The 26468-nt window shown below is 36.2% G+C and overlaps 1 protein-coding gene across 1 annotated transcript in view; it reads right to left on the bottom strand.

The window, feature by feature from the left end:
• Nucleotides 566-26468, bottom strand: part of PIGK (phosphatidylinositol glycan anchor biosynthesis, class K) — a 117241-nt gene continuing 91338 nt past the window's right edge. The window contains 1 exon segment of the mRNA NM_001032358.1: nucleotides 566-913. Coding sequence (NP_001027529.1) covers nucleotides 797-913 — 117 coding nt within the window. The 3' untranslated portion in view covers nucleotides 566-796.

The following is a 26468-nucleotide window of genomic DNA, read 5'->3' as shown; positions in this document are numbered from 1 at the left end:
TTTCTCTTGAGCCGTCAATATGTTAAATTCCCAAGGATCTTAAAATTTCCAGACAAACTGTACTACAGTCTCCTGGACAGTAAATCAGGTCCTGGAGTCTGTAGTACAGTGGACTAAGAAACTAGTTTTTCATATTTACTTACAATTTTAGTTAAGAATTCTAAAGACAGCTCATAGTAAAATATTAACATATTAAAAAAATGAACCAAAAGAAAATTTGGGGAACAAAATAAGTGGTCTAATTAGAGAAGAGTATTAAATAAATTACTGTACATTCATAAAATAGATGGTATGCAGTCATTCACAATTTGCTCTTGAAGAATATCCAAGGAGCAGGAAAGGGTTGATAACATGTTGCAAAATGACTAGTGAGGTTGCAAACCAGTAGTTCTATATGATTTCTATTTTGGAAAAAAAAGCTATGTAGACTGGGAGAACAAACACAAAAATACTAATGAGTTCCTGTGACAGTGAGAATTTAATGTCTTCTTTTTTTCCAAATGAAAAGGGGATAAAATGAGGAAAAATCCACACTTTCAAAAAAAAGTCAATGAGTAGGCTCCAATTTTTTGGCCAAATACTTTAATAACACATAAAATGAAAAACTGATACATATTTAGCATTTAACACTCTAACAATTATCTTTAAGTTATAAAATCAATGGTTCATTCAAATTTAGTTCCCTTGTATTTTTCACAAAGTCACACAAGAGCAATGTATTTTGTCAAATATACTGACATCAACTTTTATCCAAGGTTGTAGTCTTCCATGCAGTCTTCTTCATACATCATTGCATCTAGAAAATGAATTTCATGTGCTTGATTCCATACGTTTTGAAGAAAACCATGATAATGAGTGCCCACAATCCTAGAATAAATCCTCCAGGAGGATGCCAATCTTTCAGCTTTGGTTTCTGCAAAACAAGGATAATATAAATTAAACAATAGGTAAATAAGTCAACAACAGAGACATACTGATGGAAAATAGGAAATTCACGGGTTGTGCTTTAAGGGGGAGTAATTTATACAAATTAAATGTCCTGTCAGCCTTCCCTATCTGCTGGTTCCACAATCACGGATTCAATAACTGTGGAATTAAAATATTGGGGGAAAAAATTCCAGAACATTCCAAAAAGCAATCTTGAATTTACCTGCACTGGTACTGTTTACATAGGATTTACATTATATTTACAATGATTTACATAGCATTTACATTGTGTTAGGTAGTATCAGTAATCCTGAGAGGATTTGAAATATGCAGGAGAACATGCTTTGATTACATGCAAACACTACACCATTTTATACAAGGGACTTGAGCATCCACTGAGGTCCTGGAACCAGACCCCTGGGGCCTACACTGGGACAGCAAAAATGGTAATGACTTCAAACAGGATAAATAACTCAAAGTGATTCTTACAAGAATCTGTTTCAAATGAAATTTTGTTCCCTAAAGGGGGTCTTCCTTGCTTACTCTGTCCAACCATCTTTCTTCACCCAAGTTATTCCATAGTCCATCAGTCCTCTTTCATTTTTTTTTTTTTTCCTTTCTTTTTACAGCCACACCTGTGGCATATGGAAGTCCCCGGGCCAGGGATTGAATTGGAGCTGCAGCCGCAGGCTAATACCACAGCCACAGCAATGCCAGATCCTTAATCCACAGAACAAGGCCAGGGGTCAAACCCACATCCTTACAGGGACAACATCGGGTCCTTAACCTGCTGGTCCACAACGGAATCTCCTCACTTTTATTTTATATATTCAGTATCTATCTCTTCTATCAAAGCATGGCTCTATGAGGGTCATTTTGTCATATTCCAGAACCCAGCCTGCCACAATGCCTGGCATATGGGAGACACTCCTATATTATGCTGAGTCAATCAGTGGAAAAACAATGCTACCCAATTCCATTTATTCATATGTTCAACAGGTATTCAGGGGTGAGGGGTGAGTTTGGTCGTGTTATAGAACCTTGAGGTAGATTGCACCTTCTGCCTATTTAAAACTCACGAAGTTAAATGCCAGCTCCTCCAGACTTTCCCAAATGATGAATTCTTTGCTTTGAATCCGTAGCTCCTTCTATTTGGACCCGTATCCACTATTACAGTTACCTTTATTGGCTATTTCCATGCAAACTTCCAGTGGAAAAGTCTGGCTGAGTCCATTTTACATGCCCTTTTCCATTTCTTACCCCTCAACACCCAGCCAAGTGTTCTGTGTTTCTTTGCCCAGCCACGAAAGGCAGATCAGTCGTCTCCACTTAGTTGTCATTTCAGCAGCTACACTATGGCCCTGATTTTGAAGGTCTGTGACTAGGATCTCTTTATGAATTCTACTTCTTGAATTACAAGCCGAGATTGTAAGGATAGTTATGATAAGAGAAACATTTTTAAGTGATTAAAGTGAACAGAAACTGTAATCCAAAATTGGCTAATGTAAACTAGCTCCCAGAAAGGCTCATAAATCTCCTAGAGGTTTCCACATCTTATAGTTTGGTTTTCCCTTAACTATAGGAAGGGACGGGAAAAGGAGGGAAGAAAAGGGGAAAAGGGGGGGTGGGAGGGGGAGGGGAGGAAAAAAATTACACAAATCAATCAGAATTCGTCAGTAAGGGCCACACATTAATATACATTCACTACCACATTCTATAGTTAGTTACATTTATTATCTATGTTTTAAAACACCTAATAGTTACCTCATGCGTTGAAGATTTTAAACTCACTAATGGAATTCCAAAGAATATTTTGATAGAAATTCTATTTTTATTTTAATCTTATAAATGGAGAAGTTATTTATGTAAATGTCTGATTTTCAATCAGGTAACCTTTTTTTCCAAAGGAAATGAATTACTGTATTGAAATTTTAGTTATCAAAAGTTTAAGAAACCAAGTTTTGTTATAGATGGAATTTTTTTTTTTTTTTTTTTTTTTTGTCTTTTTGCCTTTTCTAGGGCCGCACCTGCAGCATATGGAGGTTCCCAGGCTAGGGGTCTAAACGGAGCTGTAGCCGCCGGCCTACGCCAGAGCCACAGCAACGCCAGATCCAAGCCGCGTCTTCTGTGACCCACACCACAGCTCATGGCAACGCTGGATCCTTAACCCACTGAGCAAGGCCAGAGATCACACCCGCAACCTCCTGGTAACCCGCAACCTCCTAGTTCTTAGTCGGATTCGTTAACCACTGAGCCACGACGGGAACTCCAAGATGGAATTTCTAAGTTAAAATATGGATAATAATTTCAAAACCAAGAGTAAACCATCTTTCAAGTATTTGCAACAGCTGTAATGTGATATAAAAAAAATCAGTGATTTCTTTTCATTTTCTTTGTGATGAGAACCCTTAGGATTTCCTCTCTTAACCACTTCTATATACAACATTCAGCAATGTTAGTAACTTTAATCCAGTTGTACATTACATCCCTGGTACTTATTTACCTTATTAATTGGAAGGTTCTACCTTTTGACCACCTTCATCCAGTTCTTCCTCTTCACACCCACCTATGTAACCACAGATGTGATCAGAATCTTCCTCTATACGAGCCTGCTTGATTTTTGTTTGAAGTATAATTGACCTAAAACACTATGTTTGTTCCTAGTGTATAACCTTGTGAGTCAATATTTCTAAACATCACAGGGAATTGTGTGATTGAGTCACTCTGCTGTACAATGGAACTTGAAGAAACACTGTAAATCAACCACACCTTAATAAAAAAAAATTTCTAAATGTTTAAAAATCACAATAGGTCTAGTTACCATCTGTCACCATGCAAAGATATTACATTATTATTGACTATATTCCCCATGCTGTACATTTCATTCCCATGACTCCTTTGTTTTATAACTGGAAGTTTGTGCCTTTTAATCTCCCTCAACTATTTCACTCATCTCCCACCCGCTCCCCTCAAGCAACCACCTATTTATTCTCTGTCTCTATGACTGTGTTTCTGTTTTGTTATGTTTATTTGTTTTGTTTTTTAGACTTCACATGTAAGTGAAATCATATGGTATTGGTCTGTCTCTGTTTGACTTATTTCACTTGGCAGATTACCCTCTAGATCAATCCATGTTGTCACAAATGGCAAGATTTCATTCTTTTTATGGCTAATATTCCATTGTGTACATGTTTGTACACACACATACACACATCTATATATATATATATATACACAAATTTATGATGATATATATCATCTCATATTTGAAAAGGTATATGCATCCCTATGTTCACTGCAGCATAATTCTCAGTAGCCAAGATACGGAAGCCACCTAAGTGCCCATCAGTGAATGAGTGGATAAAGAAGATGGGGTATATATACTCAATTAGGTGATCTTTCTGCAACTTCGTTCTCTTCTGAAGTTCTCCTCCCTTAGCTTCTGTTTTTCTCTACTTCCCTAGCCATTCCTTAGGTCTTCTTTGCTTCTTAAATGCTAGCATTCTCTAGAGCTCTGCTTTCAGCCATTTACTCTCTCTCTCTCCTTGCATAATATCTCTGGGTGACACCTGTACTCTGGTTTCAACCTTTGTCAATAGTATGACTCTTGGAACTCCTATTGTGGCTCAGCGGTAATGAATCTGACTAGTATCCATGAGGATGCAGGTTCAATGCCTGGCCCCACTCATGGGTGAAGGATCCGGCATTGACATGAATTGTGGTGTAGGCTGGCAGCTGCACTCCGATTTTACCCCTAGCCTGGGAACCTCCATATGCCACAGGTGCGGCCCTAAAAAAGAAAAAGATATTCCAAAGGATATCTCACTATAGCCAAGATTAAACTTTACCATAGCCAAGATTAAACTCATCCCTAACCCCTCCACCTGATTCTACCCTTCCTTTCCTGTTCTCCACTGCCCCATCTATGGGGCATCACCATGTTAGCCAAGTGATAAACCCATTCTTATTTCCCCCATCTCTCAAACCTTCTCATTTGAATAAGTTACTCATTCTTACAGGTTTTCTCCCCATGGCACCTGTCCTTTGTAAGTTTTCTATTGCCGCTGTTTCTGTTTTGTTATGTTTATTATAAGTATCATAAGCCACTATCTTAGTTCTTGCTCTTAGTTTCTTGTCAGGAAATAGTCTAACCAGTTTCTCTTCCTCAAAGGTGTCTTTTATTTTTCATCTATCAACCATGTTGCTACCAAACACATCTTTTAAAAATACAAATATATATTTGTAAAATATATATTTGCCATACATAATGTATGCATGTAGGTATTGTTTGCCTTAAGCGTACATTACTTTTTTAATTTAAAAAATCAGGTAAGTTAAAAACTATCACATATTGTATTGTGGTTCAAAGAGCATGAGATTTAAAATCAGCTGCCTTGGATTCAAAGTTTAGCTTTAATACTTAAAGCCCAAGTTATCTGCCAAGCTACTACTCCACTCTGAATTTCTGATTCTGTAATATGGGCATAGCAACACGTCTCTGGGAATGAATGAATGCACAATTACTATAATGATGTGGTTGTGAACATGTACCCATAATTTACACACTCCTACCTAGAAAAGTGATGACAACACGTCTCTGGGAATGAATGAATGCACAATTACTATAATGATGTGGTTGTGAACATGTACCCATAATTTACACACTCCTACCTAGAAAAGTGATGATATGAAACTCAAAGTACTTTTTAGATGCTTTTCATTTGTGTTTGCCAGTTATAAGGAAAATGTTTGGGAAAAAATCTGATTTTTGTTATTTTAATAGGTATAACCTTCATTAATTCAAAATTAACTTAAACTAACAGGAGAGAAATCCACCTTAATATTTTTTTGTCTTTTGTCTTTTTGTTGTTGTTGTTGTTGTTGTTGTTGCTATCTCTTGGGCCGCTTCCGCGGCATATGGAGGTTCCCAGGCTAGGGGTTGAATCGGAGCTGTAGCCACCGGCCTACGCCAGAGCCACAGCAACGCGGGATCCGAGCCGCGTCTGCAACCTACACCACAGCTCACGGCAACGCCGGATCGTTAACCCACTGAGCAAGGCCAGGGACCGAACCCGCGACCTCATGGTTCCTAGTCGGATTCGTTAACCACTGCGCCATGACGGGAACTCCACCTTAATATTTTTATCTGGATCATAATGCTAGAGTTTTAGTTTTTATTTATTTATTTATTTTGTCTTTTTGCCTTTTCTAGGGCCGCTCCTGAGGCATATGGAGGTTTCCAGGCTAGGGATCTAATTGGAGCTGTAGCCACTGGCCTACACCAGAGCCACAGCAACACGGGATCCGAGCCGCATCTGGGACCTACACCACGGCTCAGGGCAACACTGGATCCTTAGCCCACTGAGCAAGGCCAGGGATCAAACCCGCAACCTCATGGTTCCTAGTCAGATTCATTAACCACTGAGCCACGACGGGAACGCTTAGAGTTTTAGTTTTTAATCAAATGTTTAATATGAACTGAACCAACAATATTGCTTAAAGTGGTTACATTACACACTTACTGCCATGTCTACTCTCACACTTCACCACTCCTTCCAGAAAACTCTCCAAACACCTCCCAAAATTACACCAAATTTTCCCTCATGTTACTTTCTACTCAAGTCTACAGTGGCTCCTGATCATACGTGTGATGATGACGATAACTGAAGTTCTTTCCTTCCAGTATCTCACACGATGATAAGCTCAGTGGTTCTGAAACCACTTCAGATGGTTTGTGAGCTCCTGGAACACTGTGCAACATTGGGAAAAATATTAATTCAACTAGAGAATTTAGAATAATTAATATAAAACATAATTAGAGATAGGCAATATAAGTATCACAAGTATGTAACATGAAAAACAAGTGAGTGAACTGAACATGATTAACTACTGCCCAGTTTTGTTCTGTTTATTTTCTATTAGTAAAACAAACAGTTGGTAACTGACTCATGCCAAAGAGATAACGAAGCATAAGACCAAAAATTATTTTTCCACAAACTAGGGAAAGATCACCATTATTCATTGTTAATGGAGGCACACCTTTATACAATAGTCTGCAGATGTTCCCTGGGAATCCAACTTAAGAGTATCAACCTGGTTGGGGAGATAAGACTCAGATTTCCCCAATAACTAGGAGTTTGATATATATGGTATTTGAAACACACACACACACATATACTTAGGCTATTATTTTTCAAAAATTTAAATAAATATTGTCAAAATCTGGCCCTAAAGTAAACTCTGAACTGTAGAATAACAGCCTGTAATATAGACAATTGTTCCATAAACCAATTTAATGAATTTCAGTGCTAAAACAGTTCAGGTGAACCTTCAAGAGTTCAAGAGCACTTGTCACTTCAGGTAGTATTTAAACTGAGGCATGTAAAAAAAAATGTTGAACATCCTTTAAGCTCTATGATTCATTAGAGATTATTGAAATAATAATCAAGTAGATAAAAGCAAATCTTATTTCTGCACCTGTGGAAACTAGTTACTTTCCAATGAGATGGATTGCCTGAGGTCTAGAATAATGACAATAAAGACACAAATAAACCAGTGGGACCTAATTAAACTCAAAAGCTTCTGCACAGCAAAGGAAAACATTTTTAAAAAAATGAAAAGACAACCCACAGGATAGGAGAGTATCTTTGCAAACGATGCAACAGACAATGGCCTAATATCCAAAATATACAAACAACTCATGCAATTCAACAACAACAAAACAAACAAACCAAATGAAAAATGGGTGGAAGACCTAAACAGACAATTCTTCAAAGAAGACATACAGATGGCCAACAGGCACATGAAAAAAATGCTCAATATCACTAATTATTAGAGAAATGCAAATCAAAACTACAGTGAGGTACCACCTCACATCAGTAAGAATGGTCATCGTTAACAAGTCAACAAATAAGAAATGCTGGAGAGGGTGTGGAGAAAAGGGTACCCTCCTTCACTGTTGGTGGGAATGTAAATTGGTACAACCACTGTGGAAAACTGTATGGAGGTTCCTCAGAAAACTAAATTAGAACTACCATATGATCCAGCAATACCACTTTTTGGCATATATCCAAACAAAACGTGCATTGAGAAAAATACGTGCACCCCTATGTTCATCACAGCACTATTCACAATAGCTAAGACCTGGAAACAACCTAAATGACCATCAACAGATGAATGGATTAAGAAGATGTGGTACATATACAGCATGAATATTACTCAGTCATAAAAAAGACAAGCTAATGCCATTTGCAGCAGCACAGATGGAACTAGAGTTTCTCATACTAAGTGAAGTAAACCAGAAGTAAAAGACAAATACCATACAGTATCACTTATTTGTGGAATCTAAAATACGGCACAGATGATCCTATCCACAAAACAGGAACAGAGAGGAGAGCAGACTTGTGGTTCCCAGTGTGGAAGGAGGAGTGAGTGGGGTGGACAGGCAGTTTGGGGTTTTTGGATGCAACCTGTTATATTTGGAATGGATGGGCAATGGGGCCCTACTGTACAGCACAGGGAACTGTGTGTGATTAGGTCACTTTGCTGTACAACAGAAATTGAAGATACACTATAAATCAATTATACTTTAATAAAAATCAATCAATCAATAATTTTACTATTACATCTTTTTAAAAAACATTTAGTTTATTTACAATGTCATGTTAGTTTCAGGTATATAGCAAAGTTTATATATATATATATATATATATATACACACACACATACATACACATATACACACACACATTTTTTTTCATTTATAGATTATTACAAAATATTGAGTATAGTTCCCTGTGCTATACAGTAGGTCCTCACTGGTCATCTATTTTGTATATAGTGGTGTACATATGTTAATCCCAAACTCCTAATTTATTTCCCCCCTTCCCCTTTAGTAACCATAAGTTTGTTTTCTTTTGGGTCTATATCTGTTTTGTAAAATAAGCTCATTTGTACCTTTTTTTTTTTTTAAATCCACATATAAGTGATATCATATGATATTTGTCTTTTTCTGCCTGGCTTACTTGACTCTAGGTCCATCCATGTTGCTGCAAATGGCATTATTTCATTCTTTTTTTAAATTCCATTGAATATATATACCACATCTTCTTTATCAATTATTCCATTGAATATATATACCACATCCATTGAATATATATACACATCCATTGAATATATATACCACATCTTCTTTATCAATTCACCCGTTGATGGACATTTCTTCCATGTCTTGGCTATGTGAGCAACAAGGTCTTAATTTACAAAATATTCAAACAGTTCATACAGCTTATTATCAAAAGAACAAACAACCTAATCGAAAAGTAGGCAGAAGATCTATACAGCGATTTCTCCAAAGAAATGCAAGTGGCCAATGGGCACATAAAAAAATTCTCAACACTGATAATTATTAGAGAAATGCAAATCAAAACTACTATGGGGTTTTACTTTACTCAGGTCAGAATGGCCATCATCAAAAAGTCTACGAATAATAAATGCTGGAGAGGGTGTGGAGAAAAAGGAGCCGTCCTACACTGTTGATAGGAATGGAAATTGGTACAGTCACTATGGAGAATGGCATGGAGGTTCCTTAAAAAAAATAAAAACAGAGTTACCACATGATTTTGCGATCTCACTCCTGAACAGATATCCCAAGAAAACTACAATTCAAAAAGACACATGCACCTCCTTGTTCACTGCAGCATTATTTACAAATTTATCACTACATCTTCGGCTTAGTAGCCAGAAATAGTTGGCCAGAGATTAGACAATTATAGCATCTTTGGAAGTAACTTCCAGTTCTCCAAAGATTAGATCTGGTAGCTATTTTGATGTTATTCTAAAAACTGTTTCAGAGAATTCTGTAGGCATTGTTTCCTGATCCTTCAACCAGATGTATCCCTCATTTAGATCACTGGTGCCAGGAAAGGATAAGAGAGCAAAAGCAAAGGGCTAAAGCTGGGGTTTCCCCAACACCAAACTCTGAAAGCAATAAAGGACTAAGAAATATATGTTATTACTCCAAAATTATTATGCAATGGTACATTTATTCACATCACAACACTGTACAAGTTAACAAAAACAGCAAATCTCAGTCTTTCAAAAACTGCTATATTTTTATTGTATATTCATTACATATATTTGATTAACAAAAAATGAGAAATGAATTATTAATTATATACATTTGGACTCTTAGCTTAACATGGCATCTATGTAGAATACTCCCAGTGTAGCCTCTCCCATCTTCTCAGGAAAAAAAAAAAAAAAGGCAAAAAGAAAACCCACAACAGCACACCCTACTAATGAGAAACCTTAGACAATTTCACTATCTGTTAAGTCCTAGAAACCAGGTCTGGAAACAAATTAATGGTGGCCCAGTTTTTCTGATTAGTACACACGATGCAAAGGATTGCTTTGCTCTGTAAAACACAGTAATTCTGTCGGCTGAGAAAGAGCCTTTAGCTCCCTCCCTTTTTCTGCCTGCTGTTTAAGAGAAACAGTGTTTACATAGCAGAGGAATGGCTTTAGGATGCAGCGGGAGCAGTGTAACTCATTCCCAGCTGACCAATGGCGTATACTTCTTTCTACATCCATTTAAACGCAATTCTCATTAAAGGACATGTCAGAAGGTAGAGGGGCAGTGACAATGGTTCACTGCATCTAAGAAAGTTCAATATCCAAATGAAAATCTCTGCAATGAAGGGAAAATACAGGAAAAAATCTTCTTAATAGTATACGTTAAGAAATATGGCTTTTCCATATACTTCATCTTTTTCAAGTGTCCAAAACCCAGGCATACATAGCATGGTAGCAGATGATCCTAGTTTAGTTTAGCAAAACCACATTTGAAGTCTGTCTGCCAGTCACTGGAAAATGTGTAACAACCTATTCTTCAGATGTGGGTCAGAAAAGGCATTTAAGTCTAAGCAGATAGTGAGAAGCATCCACATGCTACTGGTAAATACCAAAGGTGACCTAAGAAAAAGGGAAAAAGCAAGGTGAGGTCCACGAATAAAAATACTCCGCACATGGAGAAGAACTATCCTGAGGATACAGAGAATGTATCTCTGAAGAGATTTAATAAGGAATCAAAAATAATTTTAGAAAATTTTTATTTGGCATGGACTTGACTAAAAATACACAAGAAGCCAAAAACAAATGAATAGTATTGAGAGAAAAATAATACAAGACACAGGGTCAAAATGTTCAGATAAAAGGAAGCTAAGAGACATAATTTTGTAACAGCAAAATTAAAATCTATAATGATGAGGAAAATAGTGTCTTAAGCACATCTCTGAACTATGGTAGACTGATGGCCAAAAAAAAAAAAAAAAAAAAAAAAGGGTCCCAGTTCCCCATGCATTCTTGCGTCTATTCGCTTTGCAGTATGTTTATTATCTTAAAAAGATCAAGCTTCCACCTGAATACTTGAAGCTTCAGGTTTCTGCAATAGTACAAATAAAATCAGCATGAAGGGCAGCTCATCAATCCCTTGCCCACCATGAACTTGGTTGAAGTGAGGGAGGCCTATGAAGATAATCCCCTTGGAACCTTCTAGAATGAGAAATCCAACCCCATTAACTCATCTGAGCTAAATTTCACAAAGTAAGAACTTCAGCAACCACCTGTCACACCTGAATAGTATGTACAGCCAGGCTCTGATGAACCCATGCTACAGTGTCTTCTAGAGGAAAATTCTATGAATGTTCCTTGCCAGCCACCTCTCACTTTAAGGAAGCTGCAGCTGTGCTCACTTCTAGCTTTCACTCATAACCTTCCTAGAAAGAGACTGACTCCACTTGCCCCATGCTAAGAACTGCTCCAGAGGAAACAGAGTGGGGCAATCTAGAGACTAACTCACTTTGTTTCCCTCCAGCCTTTCTCCTCAGTTGCAATCTAGATCTTGAGTCTAGTTCCTTTTGAAGTTAGTTAGCAATTAGTGTCAGTCAGATGTGCCCCCCACTCCATCCTCTGCCAGAGAAGTGAACATCTCCCCGAATCTTGATGTATCTTATCCATGGTAAATTTCCAAAGAAATTAATCTAACCTAGGATAATTAAAGATGATTGGTTTTTATAATTTTACTTTCAAGAGAAATTTGACCACTGTTTTCCTTAACCATGATTTCAGTTCTTCTGTAATGAGAATACCTACTATTAATATTATTAGTTAATATTGCTCTGAAGTTTCCAGCCAATCCAGGCATAACTTCTAAGAAGTAAATTTTCATTATTTGCAGATGTATCAACAAAGTCTACAAAACAATTCTTATTATTGAGAATATAGAGTTCAGATTTCAGACTTTAAAAAAAAAAAAAAAACCTTCCAATGTTCCTATAAAAATGAGTCAGAAAACAGAATAGAAAAAAAATTTACAATAGAAATAAAGAACATAAAATATCCAGGAATACTCAAGCATGAGATATAAGGCAAATAATCTATATTACTCTGTAGAGGGGTAAACAGTCCTGAATATCAAAAAGGATAGAATAAAGCTAATCTATAATGCTACTCGGATGTAAAATAGAAAAAAAAATCAATGAAACAAAATAGAAAGTAGACAATCAGCCCAGTATCCAAGAATTTGGTATATGAAAAAAGAACCACCACAAATTAATGGGCAAAAGAATATTCTTACTGGTCTTTTAACAGTAGATTAACATTTGGAAAAAAAATCAGTTTTGTTTTTAACCCAACACTATAAACCAAAATACATTTCACATGGTTTAGAACTACATATAAAAACATTAGGTTCAAGAAAAATTTTTTTGAATTACTTCTGTAAAGTGACACCCAGGGAAACATCATAATAGTAGCTATGTTAATGGTACCAGTGGAGAGCAGTTAAAAGGAACTCACTGTGAAGAGCAGAAAACATGAGTCAAAGGGCCTGTAAGCTAAGGGGACTGTTAGGTGAGTGGCCACTCCAGAAAGACCTCTTGGATGGGCTGGCCTTTGAATGAGATGTCATATTTGGGTTGGTGGAGAGGAAGAGACAGAACCTGAGCAGTGGCACCTGGAGCAAAGTCACAGAACTGAGCAAAGCCAGGCACTGAGACAAGGGTGATGCCCCAACCTCGCTGGCAGGAAGGTGACAGAAGCTTCACAAGGGCAAAAGATGTGCATGTGTTTTGTTTGCTGCCAAACCTAAAGGACCCTGGTACTTTGGAATCCCTATTTGCTGCCAAACCCAAAGGACCCTGGCACTTTGGAATCCCTATTGAAAGAACGGGGGCAGTTTGGGAGTAGCAAGCATCAAGGCCGAGGAATTTCATTCTGTGAATGCCCAGTTGCAGGCTAGGATTTGAGACAATGAGATGCCCCTGAGAGCTTAGTCAGCAACCACAGTGAATATGGTAAAAAGAGATAAAATGTAGGAGAATCTGCACAGTAAAGGAATTTATAAGCTTAAAAGAAATAAATGAAAATAAAAAAGATGAAGAGATTTTTAAAATAAATATTTCCAAGTTCTGTATTTCTACAGGAGTTCCAGTTGTGACTCAGCGGTAACGAACCCGACTAGTAACCATGAGGACATGAGTTCGATCCCTGGCCTCGTTCAGTGGGTTAAGAATTGGGCGTTGCCATGAGCTGCAGTGCAGGTCACAGACACAGCGCAGATGCCACGTTGCTATGGCTGTGACGTAGGCCAGTAGCTACAGCTCTGATTCAACCCCTAGCCTGGGAACTTCCAGGTAGCACAGGTGCAGCCCTAAAAAGCCAAAATTAGAAAAAAAAAAAAAAAAAAAGATCTGTATTTAACAAAGTATATAAATCAAATTAAAAGGCAAACAGATGGGAAAATATAACAGAAAGCGAAATAAATTCAGTACTTTAAGATCTCCCCAAAATCAGTAAGAAAAGACACATGTACTTATCAATAAATGAGATAGGGAAATGAAACTTTTTATAGAAGAATAATTACAAATGTTAACAAACTTTTGAAAAAAAATACAATTTTTGATCATAAAAACAAGTGAAAAATGATGTATTGACTATTTCTTCCTCTTTTTAAAACTAACTAGTAAATGTTAATAAGGCTGGTCAATCTTTTAGGAAAGTAATCTATTAACATGTTCAGAATTCTTTAATATGTTCATATGTCTTCATTCCTAGAATTTGTTACAGTCCTAGCCAGAAGCTATAGTAAGGAACTCAGCGATGCTGATGAAGGTTTTGCACAAGGATTTTCTTCTCAGTTATTTACATAATAAAAATAGGAAACAATCTATACAGATAATATGAGAAATGTTGAAAGTCCACATAATCAGTCATCAAAAACATTTTCAATTTTAATGATTTGGAAAAATGTTTATACTGTAATAATAGGAAAATAAAAGCAAGATGCAAACTGAGTATGAAAGATGATCTTTCTATCACAATACTCAAAGAAAGGAAATATGTTCAAGTCTTAATAGTGTTTCTCTGGAGGGAAGCAGGATTAGAGGTAGTTTCCAACTCTTCTCTATACTTATCTGTATTTTTGAAGACATATTTTCTATAGTAAGTATGTATTTTTTTATTTTTATAGGAGAAGGGAAATATACAGGAAAAACTCTTATCACAAGCATCCACCTAGATGAATGTTCAAAAATTCATCTTTTACAAATTATGAGATATACTGCAATAATACTGTTTAGTACTTGATAACCTACTTTAAGAAAAAGTAATGTGAATAGCATGGGAGCAGCATAAAATAATTAAGTGCTTTTTCAGTATTATTGAATGATATTTCTGAAGTATAACAGTATTGCTATTTTTAATACGACCATAGGTAATATTTTAGGCATTCTACAACGATTTTACTTACAATCAAATGACAGATTGGTATAATTATTGCATTTTGTAATATGGCTGCATTTGAGGTAAGTTTGTATTAAAGTATAGCTTATAATTTCATATGTGTCCATATTAGAGCATCTCATAAAACGACTGATTTTATGTAGTTAAGGTACTCTACTGACTGCTATTAAATACACTCATTTTTTTTTAACCTTCACAAGAATAGCTATAATACAGAGGTGAAAAGCATACATAAAACACTGCAAGGTGTCATGAGCAAACACTTAAAAGCTTAAGGGCTACCTATTATTGAAATGCCTAATCTTTCAAATTAAAGATAGGTAGCTTAGCAACACTACACTGCCAATTGTGAACAGTATTCAGTCTCCCCTTTTATGTTACCAGGAGAACATTACCATGGAACTTCAAAATAGTTTACAGAGAATAGAACTAAGTATTAAAAATATGTAAAAAGAAAAAAGCCAAGGATTTTTAAAATTAGACATATTTATTGGGAAGAAAAAAATAGAAAATTTACAAGATTTCAGTAGGATTCTTAAAATATATAATGAGTATATTAGATCAGATAAACTACCTTTTAAGGAAAGAAAAAAAAAAGCAATCTACTGAGGTTATGATTACTTTAGAAAAGGCTTTAGTTACTTGTTTTCAACTGTTTAATCAGTTGTAGTTTATTGGTATTTCCAGTCTATCCACATCCTCTCTATAATTTGCAGTCTTCGAATTATATTAATGGTATAAATCAAACTATGGTCAGCAGAATTCTAAGACCACCCTCAACAGTCCCTCTCCCTGGTGTACATACCCTATAAAATCCCTTCGCTTTGTGTGTGGACAGGACTTATGAACATCCTGGGGTATCACTCCTTTGATTAGGTTACATTACAGCAAAGACAGAGGGATTCTGAAGATGTAATTAAGGTCCCAGAGGCTTTCAGCTAATCAAAAGGGAGATTTATCCCGGGGGGAGGGGCTGGCCTAATCAGGTGAGCCTTTCTAATGAGGGTCCAGATATCAGAGACCTAAGTCAGAGAGACAACTATATGAGAAGAAGCTGGGATACTCTCCTGCTGGTCTTTAAGAATCAGCCATGTTGTGGAGTAGACTGCAGGGAGCTAAGGGCAGGCAACCTCTCGGAGCTGAGGGCCTCCCTCACAGTCAGTTCTATGACCATGACAAGCTGAATTCTGCCAATGATCAGTAAGCTTGGATGAGGACTCCAAGCCCCAGATGAGACTGTAGTCCTGGTTAATACCTTGCCCGAAGCCTTGCTAGATCTTGAGCACAGGAAGAAGCTACACTGTGCCTGGACTGCTGATCCATGGAAACTGAGAGAGTAAATGCTTTCAGGAATTCCCTGGTGGCCTAATTAAAGAACTGACATTGTCACTGCTGTGGCTTAGGTTTGATCCCTGGCCTGAGAACTTCTGCATGCCACATAGCAGAAAATAAAATATAAATAAATGCTTTTAAATCACTAAATCTGTTTGTTACATACCTATAGAAAACGAATTAACAAAAAAAATCTTGAAAAGAACTATTCATTATATCTGATACTTGAGTGAAATAACTTATTAGAATATTAACATTATATTTAAAAAAAAAAGAAGAGAATGAAATATTCTAGACTAATTCTTTCTGCTCTTCAATACCTATTTATTCTCTTAAGACCACGCTCAACTGTCATCTCCAAGTGAAGCCTGTTCTCATACTCAATGAAAATTACTTTCTTCTTTTCTGGGCACCAAAGAAGACAGTTTCTGTCTTACACTATAGTTAATTTACAGGTGTGACACTACTACATTTTTTTTTTTTTTTTGGTCTTTTTGCCATTTCTTTGGGCCGCTCCCACGGCATATGGAGGTTCCCAGGCTAGGGGTACAATCGGAGCTGTAGCCGCTGGCCTACACCAGAGCCACAGCAATGCGGGATCCGAGCTGCGTCTGCAACCTACACCACAGCTCACGGCAACGCTGGATCCTTAACCCACTGAGCGAGGCCAGGGACTGAACCCGCAACCTCATGGTTCCTAGTCGGATTCGTTAACCACTGCGCCACGACGGGAACTCCAACACTACTACATTTTGATCTGTCTGTGATATTCATTTCTGAATCTTATCAAGGTCTCATAAGCTTTGAATACAATAATCAATTTGTCCTAGTTACATATTATTTTCTTCTTGAAAATAAGAATGTAAAATGCTCAAATATAAAGTATAAATTTACTAGTTTATATTCTTGGTTTTACGACTTAAGGAAAAACTAGGAATTGCATTAATCAAATAATACAATCCATTTTAAGAATCCCTAATGAGAAGTTAAAAAATATTCTCTTAAAAATGTGTAAAATGGAGTTCCTGTAATGGCCCAGCAGAAATGAATCTGACTAGCATTCATGAGGATGCAGGTTCGATCCCTGTCCTCAGTCAGTGGGTTAAGCGTCTGGTGTTGCTGTGAGCTGTAGTGTAGGTCGCAGGTGCGGCTTGGATCCTGTGTTGCTGTGGCCATGGTAGGCCGGTAGCTACAGCTCTGATTCGACCCCTAGCCTGGGAACTTGCATATGCCGTGGTGTGGCTCTAAAAAGCAAAACAAAAAAAGAAAAATGTGTAAAACAGCTTGAAGTTTGAAATAACTGAATCTTTTAGTTCTTAACTAAGAGAAATAACTCAATGTTCCCACAAATACATCATAAAGGTAACTTTATCAACAGTATCTACCTGTGTCTGCTAAGAGGTAATCAGGGTTCTGCTTCACCCTATGTAGGACTAAATGGTACAGAAATTATCTGACATTCTGAACAACTAGATAATCATTCAAAAGGTGAGAAACAAAGATTTTCAGATATTGGGCAATTTGCAGCGGTTTGCTTTCTTTCTTTTTTTTCCCCTCATAGGGCTGCACCTATGACATATGAAAATTCCCAGGCTAGGGGTTGAATGGAGCTGCAGCTGTCAGCCTAGGCCACAGCCATGGCAACACCAGATCCAATCTGTGTCTTTGACCTACACCAGAGCTCACAGCAACACCAGATCCTTTAACCCACTGAAAGAGGCCAGGGATCAAACCCACATCCTCATGGATACTAGTCAGGCTCTTAACTCACTGAGCCATGATGGGAACTCCTGCGGAGGTTTTCTGATGCTTGAAAGAATGAAAACAAACAAGTCCTTCAATTGCCCAAGCTTACTGCCTAGAAGTCATTTCTAAGCTCAATGACAGAGACTCAAACAGAGCCTGGCAGTTTTGTAGAGTTGAAGAGACATAGGTTACAATTCGGGGAGCTTTTGATGGCTAGAATTTTCAGGGTAGACTACTGGAGAAGAGGGGGATCCACAGAGACACAGCTCCAGAGATCTGCAGAGGTGTCTCTTTGAATCTTTGGCAGAGTTCTGTGTATGCCTAACAAGAAGCTTGTACAGGAAAACAAAACAAAACACCAAAAGCAATCAGGCCAAACAATGCCCAATACTCACAAGATATAGAACATCAGGTCATAGCTTATAAGGGGGCTAAATCAGAATAAATCAGGGACAGTGGAGCTACCTCACACCCACTCTAGAAAAAAAAAAAATCTGCTCTAGATCTTCCTAAAATAACTGAAAAGCAATTCTTAAAAGAATCAAACTGATCCTGCAACACTAACACTAGCTACATGAATAAAACAAAATCCAAAATGCAACAGCTAACAACAAAAAATTTTAAATATCTAGCATCCATTTTATATATAAAAAAGACATGGAAAGAAGGAGGAAAATATTACCCAAAGCCAGAAGAAAAAAAATCAATCAACTGAAATAGACCCATAAATGAAAAAATGATGGATTTAGTAGACAGTGCTCTTAAGACAGCTATTATAGATTGGATGTAAAGAAAAACATGAACATAGGAGGAAAGAAACAGAACATAGAAATAAGACTCATTTTAGAATCTCTAGAGATGAAAAATATGATATATAAAATGAAAGATACACTGGATGAAATTAATAGTAGATTAGACACTACAGAAGAGTTAGCAGAGACCTATTAAGATAGCAATAGAAGTTACTCAAAATGAAGCACAGGAAGAAAAAGAGCAGGGAAAAGAATAAACAGAGTCTAAGATATGCCTATTGTGGCACAGTATCAAGTATGATCACGTTTGTGCAAATGGAGTCCTAAACAGAGAGAGAAAAATATGTAAAACAAATAATGACTGCAATTTTTCCAAATTTCATAAAAACTCTAAGCCACCAAAACCACAAAGCTCAATACCAATACAAGAACCATAAAGAAAACCATGCTAGGAATCATAATCAAAATGCTATAAAGCAATGATAGAGAGGACACCTTAAAAGCAATCAGATAAAGAGAGATTTGCTCTTACAGAGCAGAGTTCAACAAACTACAGCAGATGAGCCAGTCATGTGATTTTACAAATAGTTATTTTTACAAGCACAGAGCCACACTCCTTTATTTACATATTATCTATCCCTGCTTTCACACTATACCAAAGCTGAGCAGTTGCAACAAAGATCAGGTAACCCACAAACCTAAACTATTTTACCATCTGGTCCTTTAAGGAAAAAGTGTATTGACCCCTGCTACAAAGGAGTAAAGATAAGAACGATTAAAGATGTCCTGTCAGAAATTATGGAGCCAGAAGACAATGGAAAGACATCTTTAAAGTACTGAAAGAACACAGCTGTTCATCTAGAATCCTAAAGGAGTTCCTGTTGTGGCGCAGTGGTTAATGAATCCGACTAGGAACCATGAGGTTGCGGATTCGATCCCTGGCCTTGCTCAGTGGGTTAACGATCCGGCATTGCCATGAGCTGTGGTGTAGGTTGCAGGTGCAGCTCAGATCCCATGTTGCAGTGGCTGTGATGTAGGCCAGTGGCTACAGCTCTGGTTAGACACCCAGCCTGGGAACCTCCATATGCCGCAGGAAGCAGCCCTAGAAAAGGCAAAAAGACCAAAAAAAAAAAAAAAAACTACAATCCTAAGGAAAATGTGCCAAGTGAAAAAAATCTTTCAAAGATGAACGTGGGAGTTCCCGTTGTGGCACAGTGGTTAACAAATCAGCCTAGGAACCATGAGGTTGCAGGTTCAATCCCTGGCCTTGCTCAGTGGGTTAAGGATCCAGCGTTGCCATGAGCTGTGGTGTAGGCCAGTGGCTACAGCTCTGATTCGACCCCCAGCCTGGGAACCTCCATATGCCGAGAGAGCGGCCCAAGAAATGGCAAAAAAAAAAAAAAAAAAAAAAAAATGATGAACATGAAATAAAATATCATTCAGTAAAACAAAAGCTTTGAGAATTCAACAGATTTATACTGCAGAAGACTTATACTACAAGGTAGTGTACCCAATATCTATACTACAGGGTATACCTAAGTAGACCTACAATACAGGAAGTGTTAAGAGAAGTTCTTCAGGCAGAAAGAAAATTATTCCAGATGGAATTACAGACTTACATGAATGAGGAGAGATAGAAACAGTAAATCTGTAAACTTACACAAAAATATGTTCCTCATTTTTATTTATTTATTATTATTTTTTTTAATGATTTTCTTTCTTTCTTTCTTTTTTTTTTTTTTTTTTTTTTTTGCTATTTCTTTGGGCCGCTCCCGCGGCATATGGAGGTTCCCAGGCAAGGGGTTGAATCAGAGCTGTAGCCATTGGCCTACGCCAGAGCCACAGCAACGTGGGATCCGAGCCGCGTCTGCAACCTACACCACAGCTCACGGCAACACCGGATCATTAACCCACTGAGCAGGGGCAGGGATCGAACCCGTAACCTCATGGTTCCTAGTCGGATTCATTAACCACTGCGCCATGACGGGAACTCCTGTTCCTCATTTTTAAATATCCTTAAAAGATAACTGTTTAAAGCAAAAATGATAATAATGTGTTGTGCAGTTCATAAATATATAGTATCAAAAGGTATAACAACAGCACAAAGGAGGTAAGGGAGGAACTGAGACTATATCATTATAAAGTTCTTAGATTAAATATTATAAAATAATATAATACTCAAAGTGGACTGTGATAAATTAAAGCTGTATATTATAAATTGCAGAATAAACAGCAACAAAATGGATTCACTAAATAAACCAAAAGTGGAATTAAAATGGGATAAGAATACTCAAGACAAAAGCAGGCAGGAAAAGAAAAGGAATTGAATAGATGAAGCAAATACAAAACAAACAGCAATATAGATCTAAATCCAACTAGATTTAAATTCAATTTAAATCCCGATAATCACATTAAGGAAAAGGACCTTAACACTCTAATTAAAGGCAGAGATTGTCAAGTTGAACAAAAACATAAAACTCAGTGATATGCTGTCTATAAGAAATCTACTTTAAATTCAGAACACATAAGTTAAAAGTAACTGAATGGAAAAAGAAATACCATGGAAAAAGAAAGCTGGGCAAGCCATATTAATATCAGAACAAAACAGACTTTAGAATATAGAATATTATAGGGATAAAAAGAACTTCTCATACTAAAGGGATTAACTCATCAAAAGACATACAACTTCTAAATGTATGGTTGGTTTTTTTTTTGTCTTTTTAGGGCCGCACCCTTGGCACGTGGAAGTTCCCAGGCTAGGGGTTGAATAAGAGCTGTAGCCTCCGGCCTATGCCACAGCCACAGCAACGTGGGATATGAGCCATGTCTGTGACCTACACCAAAGGTAATGGCAATGCCGGATCCTTAACCCAGTGACCAAGGCCAGGGATCGAATCTGCGTCCTCATGGATACTAGTCAGATTCGTTTCCACTGAGCCATGATGGGAAGTTTCAAGTTCACAAAGCAAAACTGATAGAACTGAAAGGGAAAATAATAACTGTATGTTTCAGCACAATCTGGGAATTATTAAGTAAAAATAATCGTAAGAATATAGAAAATTTGAACATTATCAATCAATTTGATGTAGTCGATATTTATTTCACTCCACTCAGTGACAAGAGAATACAAATGCTGTATAAGTACACATGGAACATTCACCATGATAGACCAATTTATAAAAGCTAACTTGGAAAAATCCCCAAATACTTGGAAATTAAACAATACATTTCTAAATTACCCAAGAAGAAATCAGAAGGGAAATTGGAAAATATTTTGGAAAAAAAAAAAAATTTGAACTGAACGAAAATGAAAATACACTCGTTGGCTGAAAAAAAAATGCACAACCTAAAAACTGAGACTTATCTTTTATTCAGCAGACTTATTGAGGACTTAAGCCATACAACTTCTCAGATACAGCTCTGAGGGACTGTTTCAAAGAGGTAAGGGAAGAGTCAGGATATATAGGAGTTTTTGTAAAAAAAACCAAAAAAACTCCAAGTTAAACTCCCACCAAAACCCAAGTGTCCAACATCAAAAAATTATTGCTAATTATAGTTTAAAAATTAGACATATCAAGGTAATGAATTTAGTGCTTTTTCATGTATGGGAAAAAACAAGTGTCTGGGCTTATTGAAATTATTCCTTTGATATATGTATCTTAACTATCTAGAGCTAGTATCCTGTTTTTTTCTTCATCCTAAGTTCCACTCAGGGTGCACTGTCAGGCATGGTGGCTGCAGCTGCTGAGGCTTGATGGGGGGGAGGCTGTTTACTAAAATTGACATTCCTTGTTCATATACTTCAAAATGTATAGGATGCACATAAAACATACTTTATATGCCTGTATTAGTAATTTCAGAATTTAGTAATCTAGGATTCCACCTGAAGATATTCAAAAAAGAAGAGCAAATGAAACCCAAAGTAAGCAGAAGAAAGAAAATTAAAAAATGAAATTCAATAAAAGGCAAAACAGAGAGAGAGAAATATCAACAACCAGAAAAACTGCTTCTTTTAAAGTTCAATAAAATTGATAGACTGGCAAACTGATTAAAAGAAAAAAAGAGGAAAATGAAATTTACCACTATAGATTAAGCAGACATTCGAAATATAATAAGATATAAAAATACTTTAAGGCAATAAATTTGACAAGTTATCCCTTGAAAGACACCAACTACCATCTTATCCAATTTTAAGCCATAGAGTTAAAGACATATTTCTGTACAGTTCACATCCCTAACTGATTTGGAAACGAGGAGAGAGTCTACAAAGAGGAAAGGGATTTCCAGCCAGTTTATAAAACATAAGGACTGGTACTGATAAGAATGCCTGAGGGAAGAACCCAGAGTGTAAAGCAGAAACCCCAGATAAATAAATGGTTAACACTTTTTAAATATTTATCAAACACCATGCATTATTTTAAGAATTTTAAATGTCACTGCACTGCCTTTAAGGTAGATAATATTACTTGTTCTACATTATCTATATACATATACATTATCTATATACATATTTATTGATGGTATTAACCCTCTTTTATAGACAAGAACTAGAGTAAAGGTGGTAAGTTAATTGCCCAAGGTAAGAAATCTATTAATTAGCCAACCTTGAATCTAGCCTTGACTTATTCAAAAGACCATGTAGTCTTTCTACTGCACTGTGATGTCTTCCTTAAAAGACAGAATCTTGGAAAGCTGAGGAGAAACACAATAATCTTTCAAATATCTGATGATGGCTGGCAGATGCAACCGGGATTAGATTTGATTTATGCAGCCTTTAGTACTAGAACCTAAACTGAAGTAGTGGAAAGTGAGATTATTTCCAAGTACATATAAGGAAAGTTTTCCAACAAGCAGGTCAAAGACAGAACAGGTTGCTCTGAAGAGTATGAGAGGACTTTCCATGGTTTAGTGGACAACACTTTGGTGAGATGCCACGTAAAAGGTATAAGGATTAGATAGATAGAAGATTTTCTAACATTGAGATAATAAGATTCTAAGAAAGCAGTGAGAAATCAGCGGACTTACATTATTTTATGAGTTCAAACCATACGGAAAAGTTTCTCATTCTGATATGAAAAAGTCAACAACTACATTATCAAAACTTACTCCATCTGAAGTTCCAAAAAGTACATTTAAATTGCATTTTATTCCATGCCAAAAAAAAAGACAAAACCCCTACAAATATATCAGTAATTCATAATTCTTGTCTCCAGTTGTACAATTATTTCTAAATGGGTAAATAGTTGAGGAAAAAAATTGAAAATTACTATAATTTTAATTATATAGTAATTACTATATAATTACAGTAATTACTGTAACTACTATGGGATTTTGTTACTTTCCTGTTTAAGAAAAAGTTAAATTCTAATGCCATGTTTTTAGGCAGAATTTTTATAACTTTGTAATGTGGGTCTCAAAAAGAATCATTACAATGCCTTTAAGTGCTTAAATCTGAGGACTGGCATCTTCTCTTTTGAATTTAGTCTGAAGAACAAATTAGGAAGCCTATCTTTGTGCTAAAATGAAGTCATTATTTGGAGAAATAAGTTAATTTCAGTCAAATTAATTTTGGGAGGAACATCATTTGCTTGTACCTAAAAAGATTATAAACGAAATTTCTCTTTCAATAAATTACCTAAAGTTTGACAAAGTATTTTTACAAAAGAAGTCACTTTCAGTATGGTAGTCATTATAAAAATATTTGACATATTTGCAAAAAAAACCCAAATCATAATTATTTTTCCCATGCTCTGCTTGTAATGATCTTTCTCACGGATGAAGGTATGCCAAGTGGTTTAATCGATAACAGTGTTCTGAAACAGTCCTTTTCTACTTCTGTACTGGGTGAAGACAGCAGGCTAAGGTCTATAGTTACTATAACTACTATTTTATTTTTGGCAGAAACAGTCAGCTGAGATATACTAGGAAAGAAGTAAAATAAGAAGTCTGAAACTTTAAAAATTAACTGTTAAAATGCCCATTAAATTTACTCTGTCACAAGCTAGCAATTTGAGGTGTGAAAGACATAGCTACTTAGCAGAACAAAATATATAAAGTATATAATTAGTACCTAACATATCCATTTATAATTATCACATCTCTTTCTAGCAATGTTATAGATTTAATAACACTACTTATAAGTAAACAAGTTTATTTCACAAATTAAATGGCTACTGTTACATTTTAAACCAGAAATCTCCTAATTAATCAAAATCAGGTAACATGGATATTATTCTGTTTTCAAAAAGTATTAATAACCATAGAGATAGAACTGGTAAATAAAAAAGGATGCACAAAATCAAATGACTGAATACCTTGATCAGGCACTGGTAAATACATCTGAATACAGACCAAAGTAAAAATAATCTTTGACGGAAATCTGCACTTACCTAAAATCATCAGAAACTATAATTGAAATTTACTACACTAATTACCCACCAAACATGATTAGTACAATGAAATGAAAGTTAATCTTGAATGCTACAAATCTGTAACTAAAGATATTGACACCTTTAATATAAAATATGATTTTTCTGATATGAGTACATCAGTTTTAAAGTGCATGATAATCTCCACCCTTATCAGGAAACACATTGAGGTTATTTCAGGTCAATTTAGATGACAGATTAAACAACTCCTAGTTACACTATTTCTACTGCCAAGTACAAAGCATGAAGGTGAAGGGCACTGTATTTTCATATGTCTATATTCAAACAGCCAGCTTCTGAATCTCTATGAGAAGAGATCCTCTTGTGTTTCATTTTCTTCTTTTGCCATGGTATTTCTGATACTGCTTTTGATGGATTCTTGAATTTAACTGATGTCAAGTTTATTAGGATAGGTATATAACCTCCTATTGATAAAAGGAACAATGTATTTCCCTCACTTTTTTTTCTTTAACTAACATGTTCACTTACCATACTATACTGTAAAATAAAACCTTCCTACTAGAATCACAGGATATAATATGCATGCGTGATATGGTTCTATTTTCTTCACTGTATAATGTACTTTTTCTTCCTTATATACAGATTTTTATTGGAGTTTCCGTCGTGGCTCAGTGGTTAACAAATCCGACTAGGAGCTATGAGGTTACGTGTTCGATCCCTGGCCTCACTCAGTGGGTTAAGGATCTGGCGATGCCGAGAGCTGTGGTGTAAGTCGAAGACATGGCTCAGATCTGGTGTTGCTGTGGCTTTGGCGTAGGCTGGCGGCTACAGCTCCGATTAGACCCCTAGCCTGGGAACCTCCATATGCTGCAGGTGAGGCCCTAGAAAAGACAAAAAAAGACCAAAAAGAAAAAAGAAAAAAAAGAAAAAAGAAAAAAAAGAAAAGAAAAAAATAGGTACAAAGATATAGCTAGGGAACTAACCAAGAAGCACATTACTTTTCCATATCCTGAAAGTGGAAAATGGCCCATCTCCTCGTCTAGTATTTTTTGCTTCAACCCCTGGAAAGTCAATATTTTCTCAAACACCAAGAATCCTCCACCAAAGCACATTTATGCTCCTAATACTATGGTCTTACACATTGTTAAGACAAGGATAGTCAGAAAATCCAATCATATATTAGAAGTTATATGATAACATTTTGATATAATGGAATACAGAAAATGAAATCATTCTTTATATTCGGAAGATGAGACATTTACCAAATTACAATGAATTTTTAAAAACCAAAACTCAAATTTAGAGTTGCTATTATGATTACATCATGGTATCTATTAATAAAATAAAAATCCATTATAAAATATATTTAATAAGCCAACTATTTATGTCAAATATTTTAAAAGAAAAAAAGGGTTATATTTTCTATGAAGAAAAACCAAAAATTCTTCTAAAAGCCTTTTGTCTTAGTAACTAAGATAATAAAGCTATAATGTACAGGGCGTAAAGTTAATTACTACCAAGA

This window comes from Sus scrofa, chromosome 6 (assembly GCF_000003025.6).
Source record: "Sus scrofa isolate TJ Tabasco breed Duroc chromosome 6, Sscrofa11.1, whole genome shotgun sequence".
Taxonomy (NCBI): domain Eukaryota; kingdom Metazoa; phylum Chordata; class Mammalia; order Artiodactyla; family Suidae; genus Sus; species Sus scrofa.
Note: the sequence above shows the minus strand (reverse complement) of the source record. Positions and strands in the feature narration are given on the sequence as shown.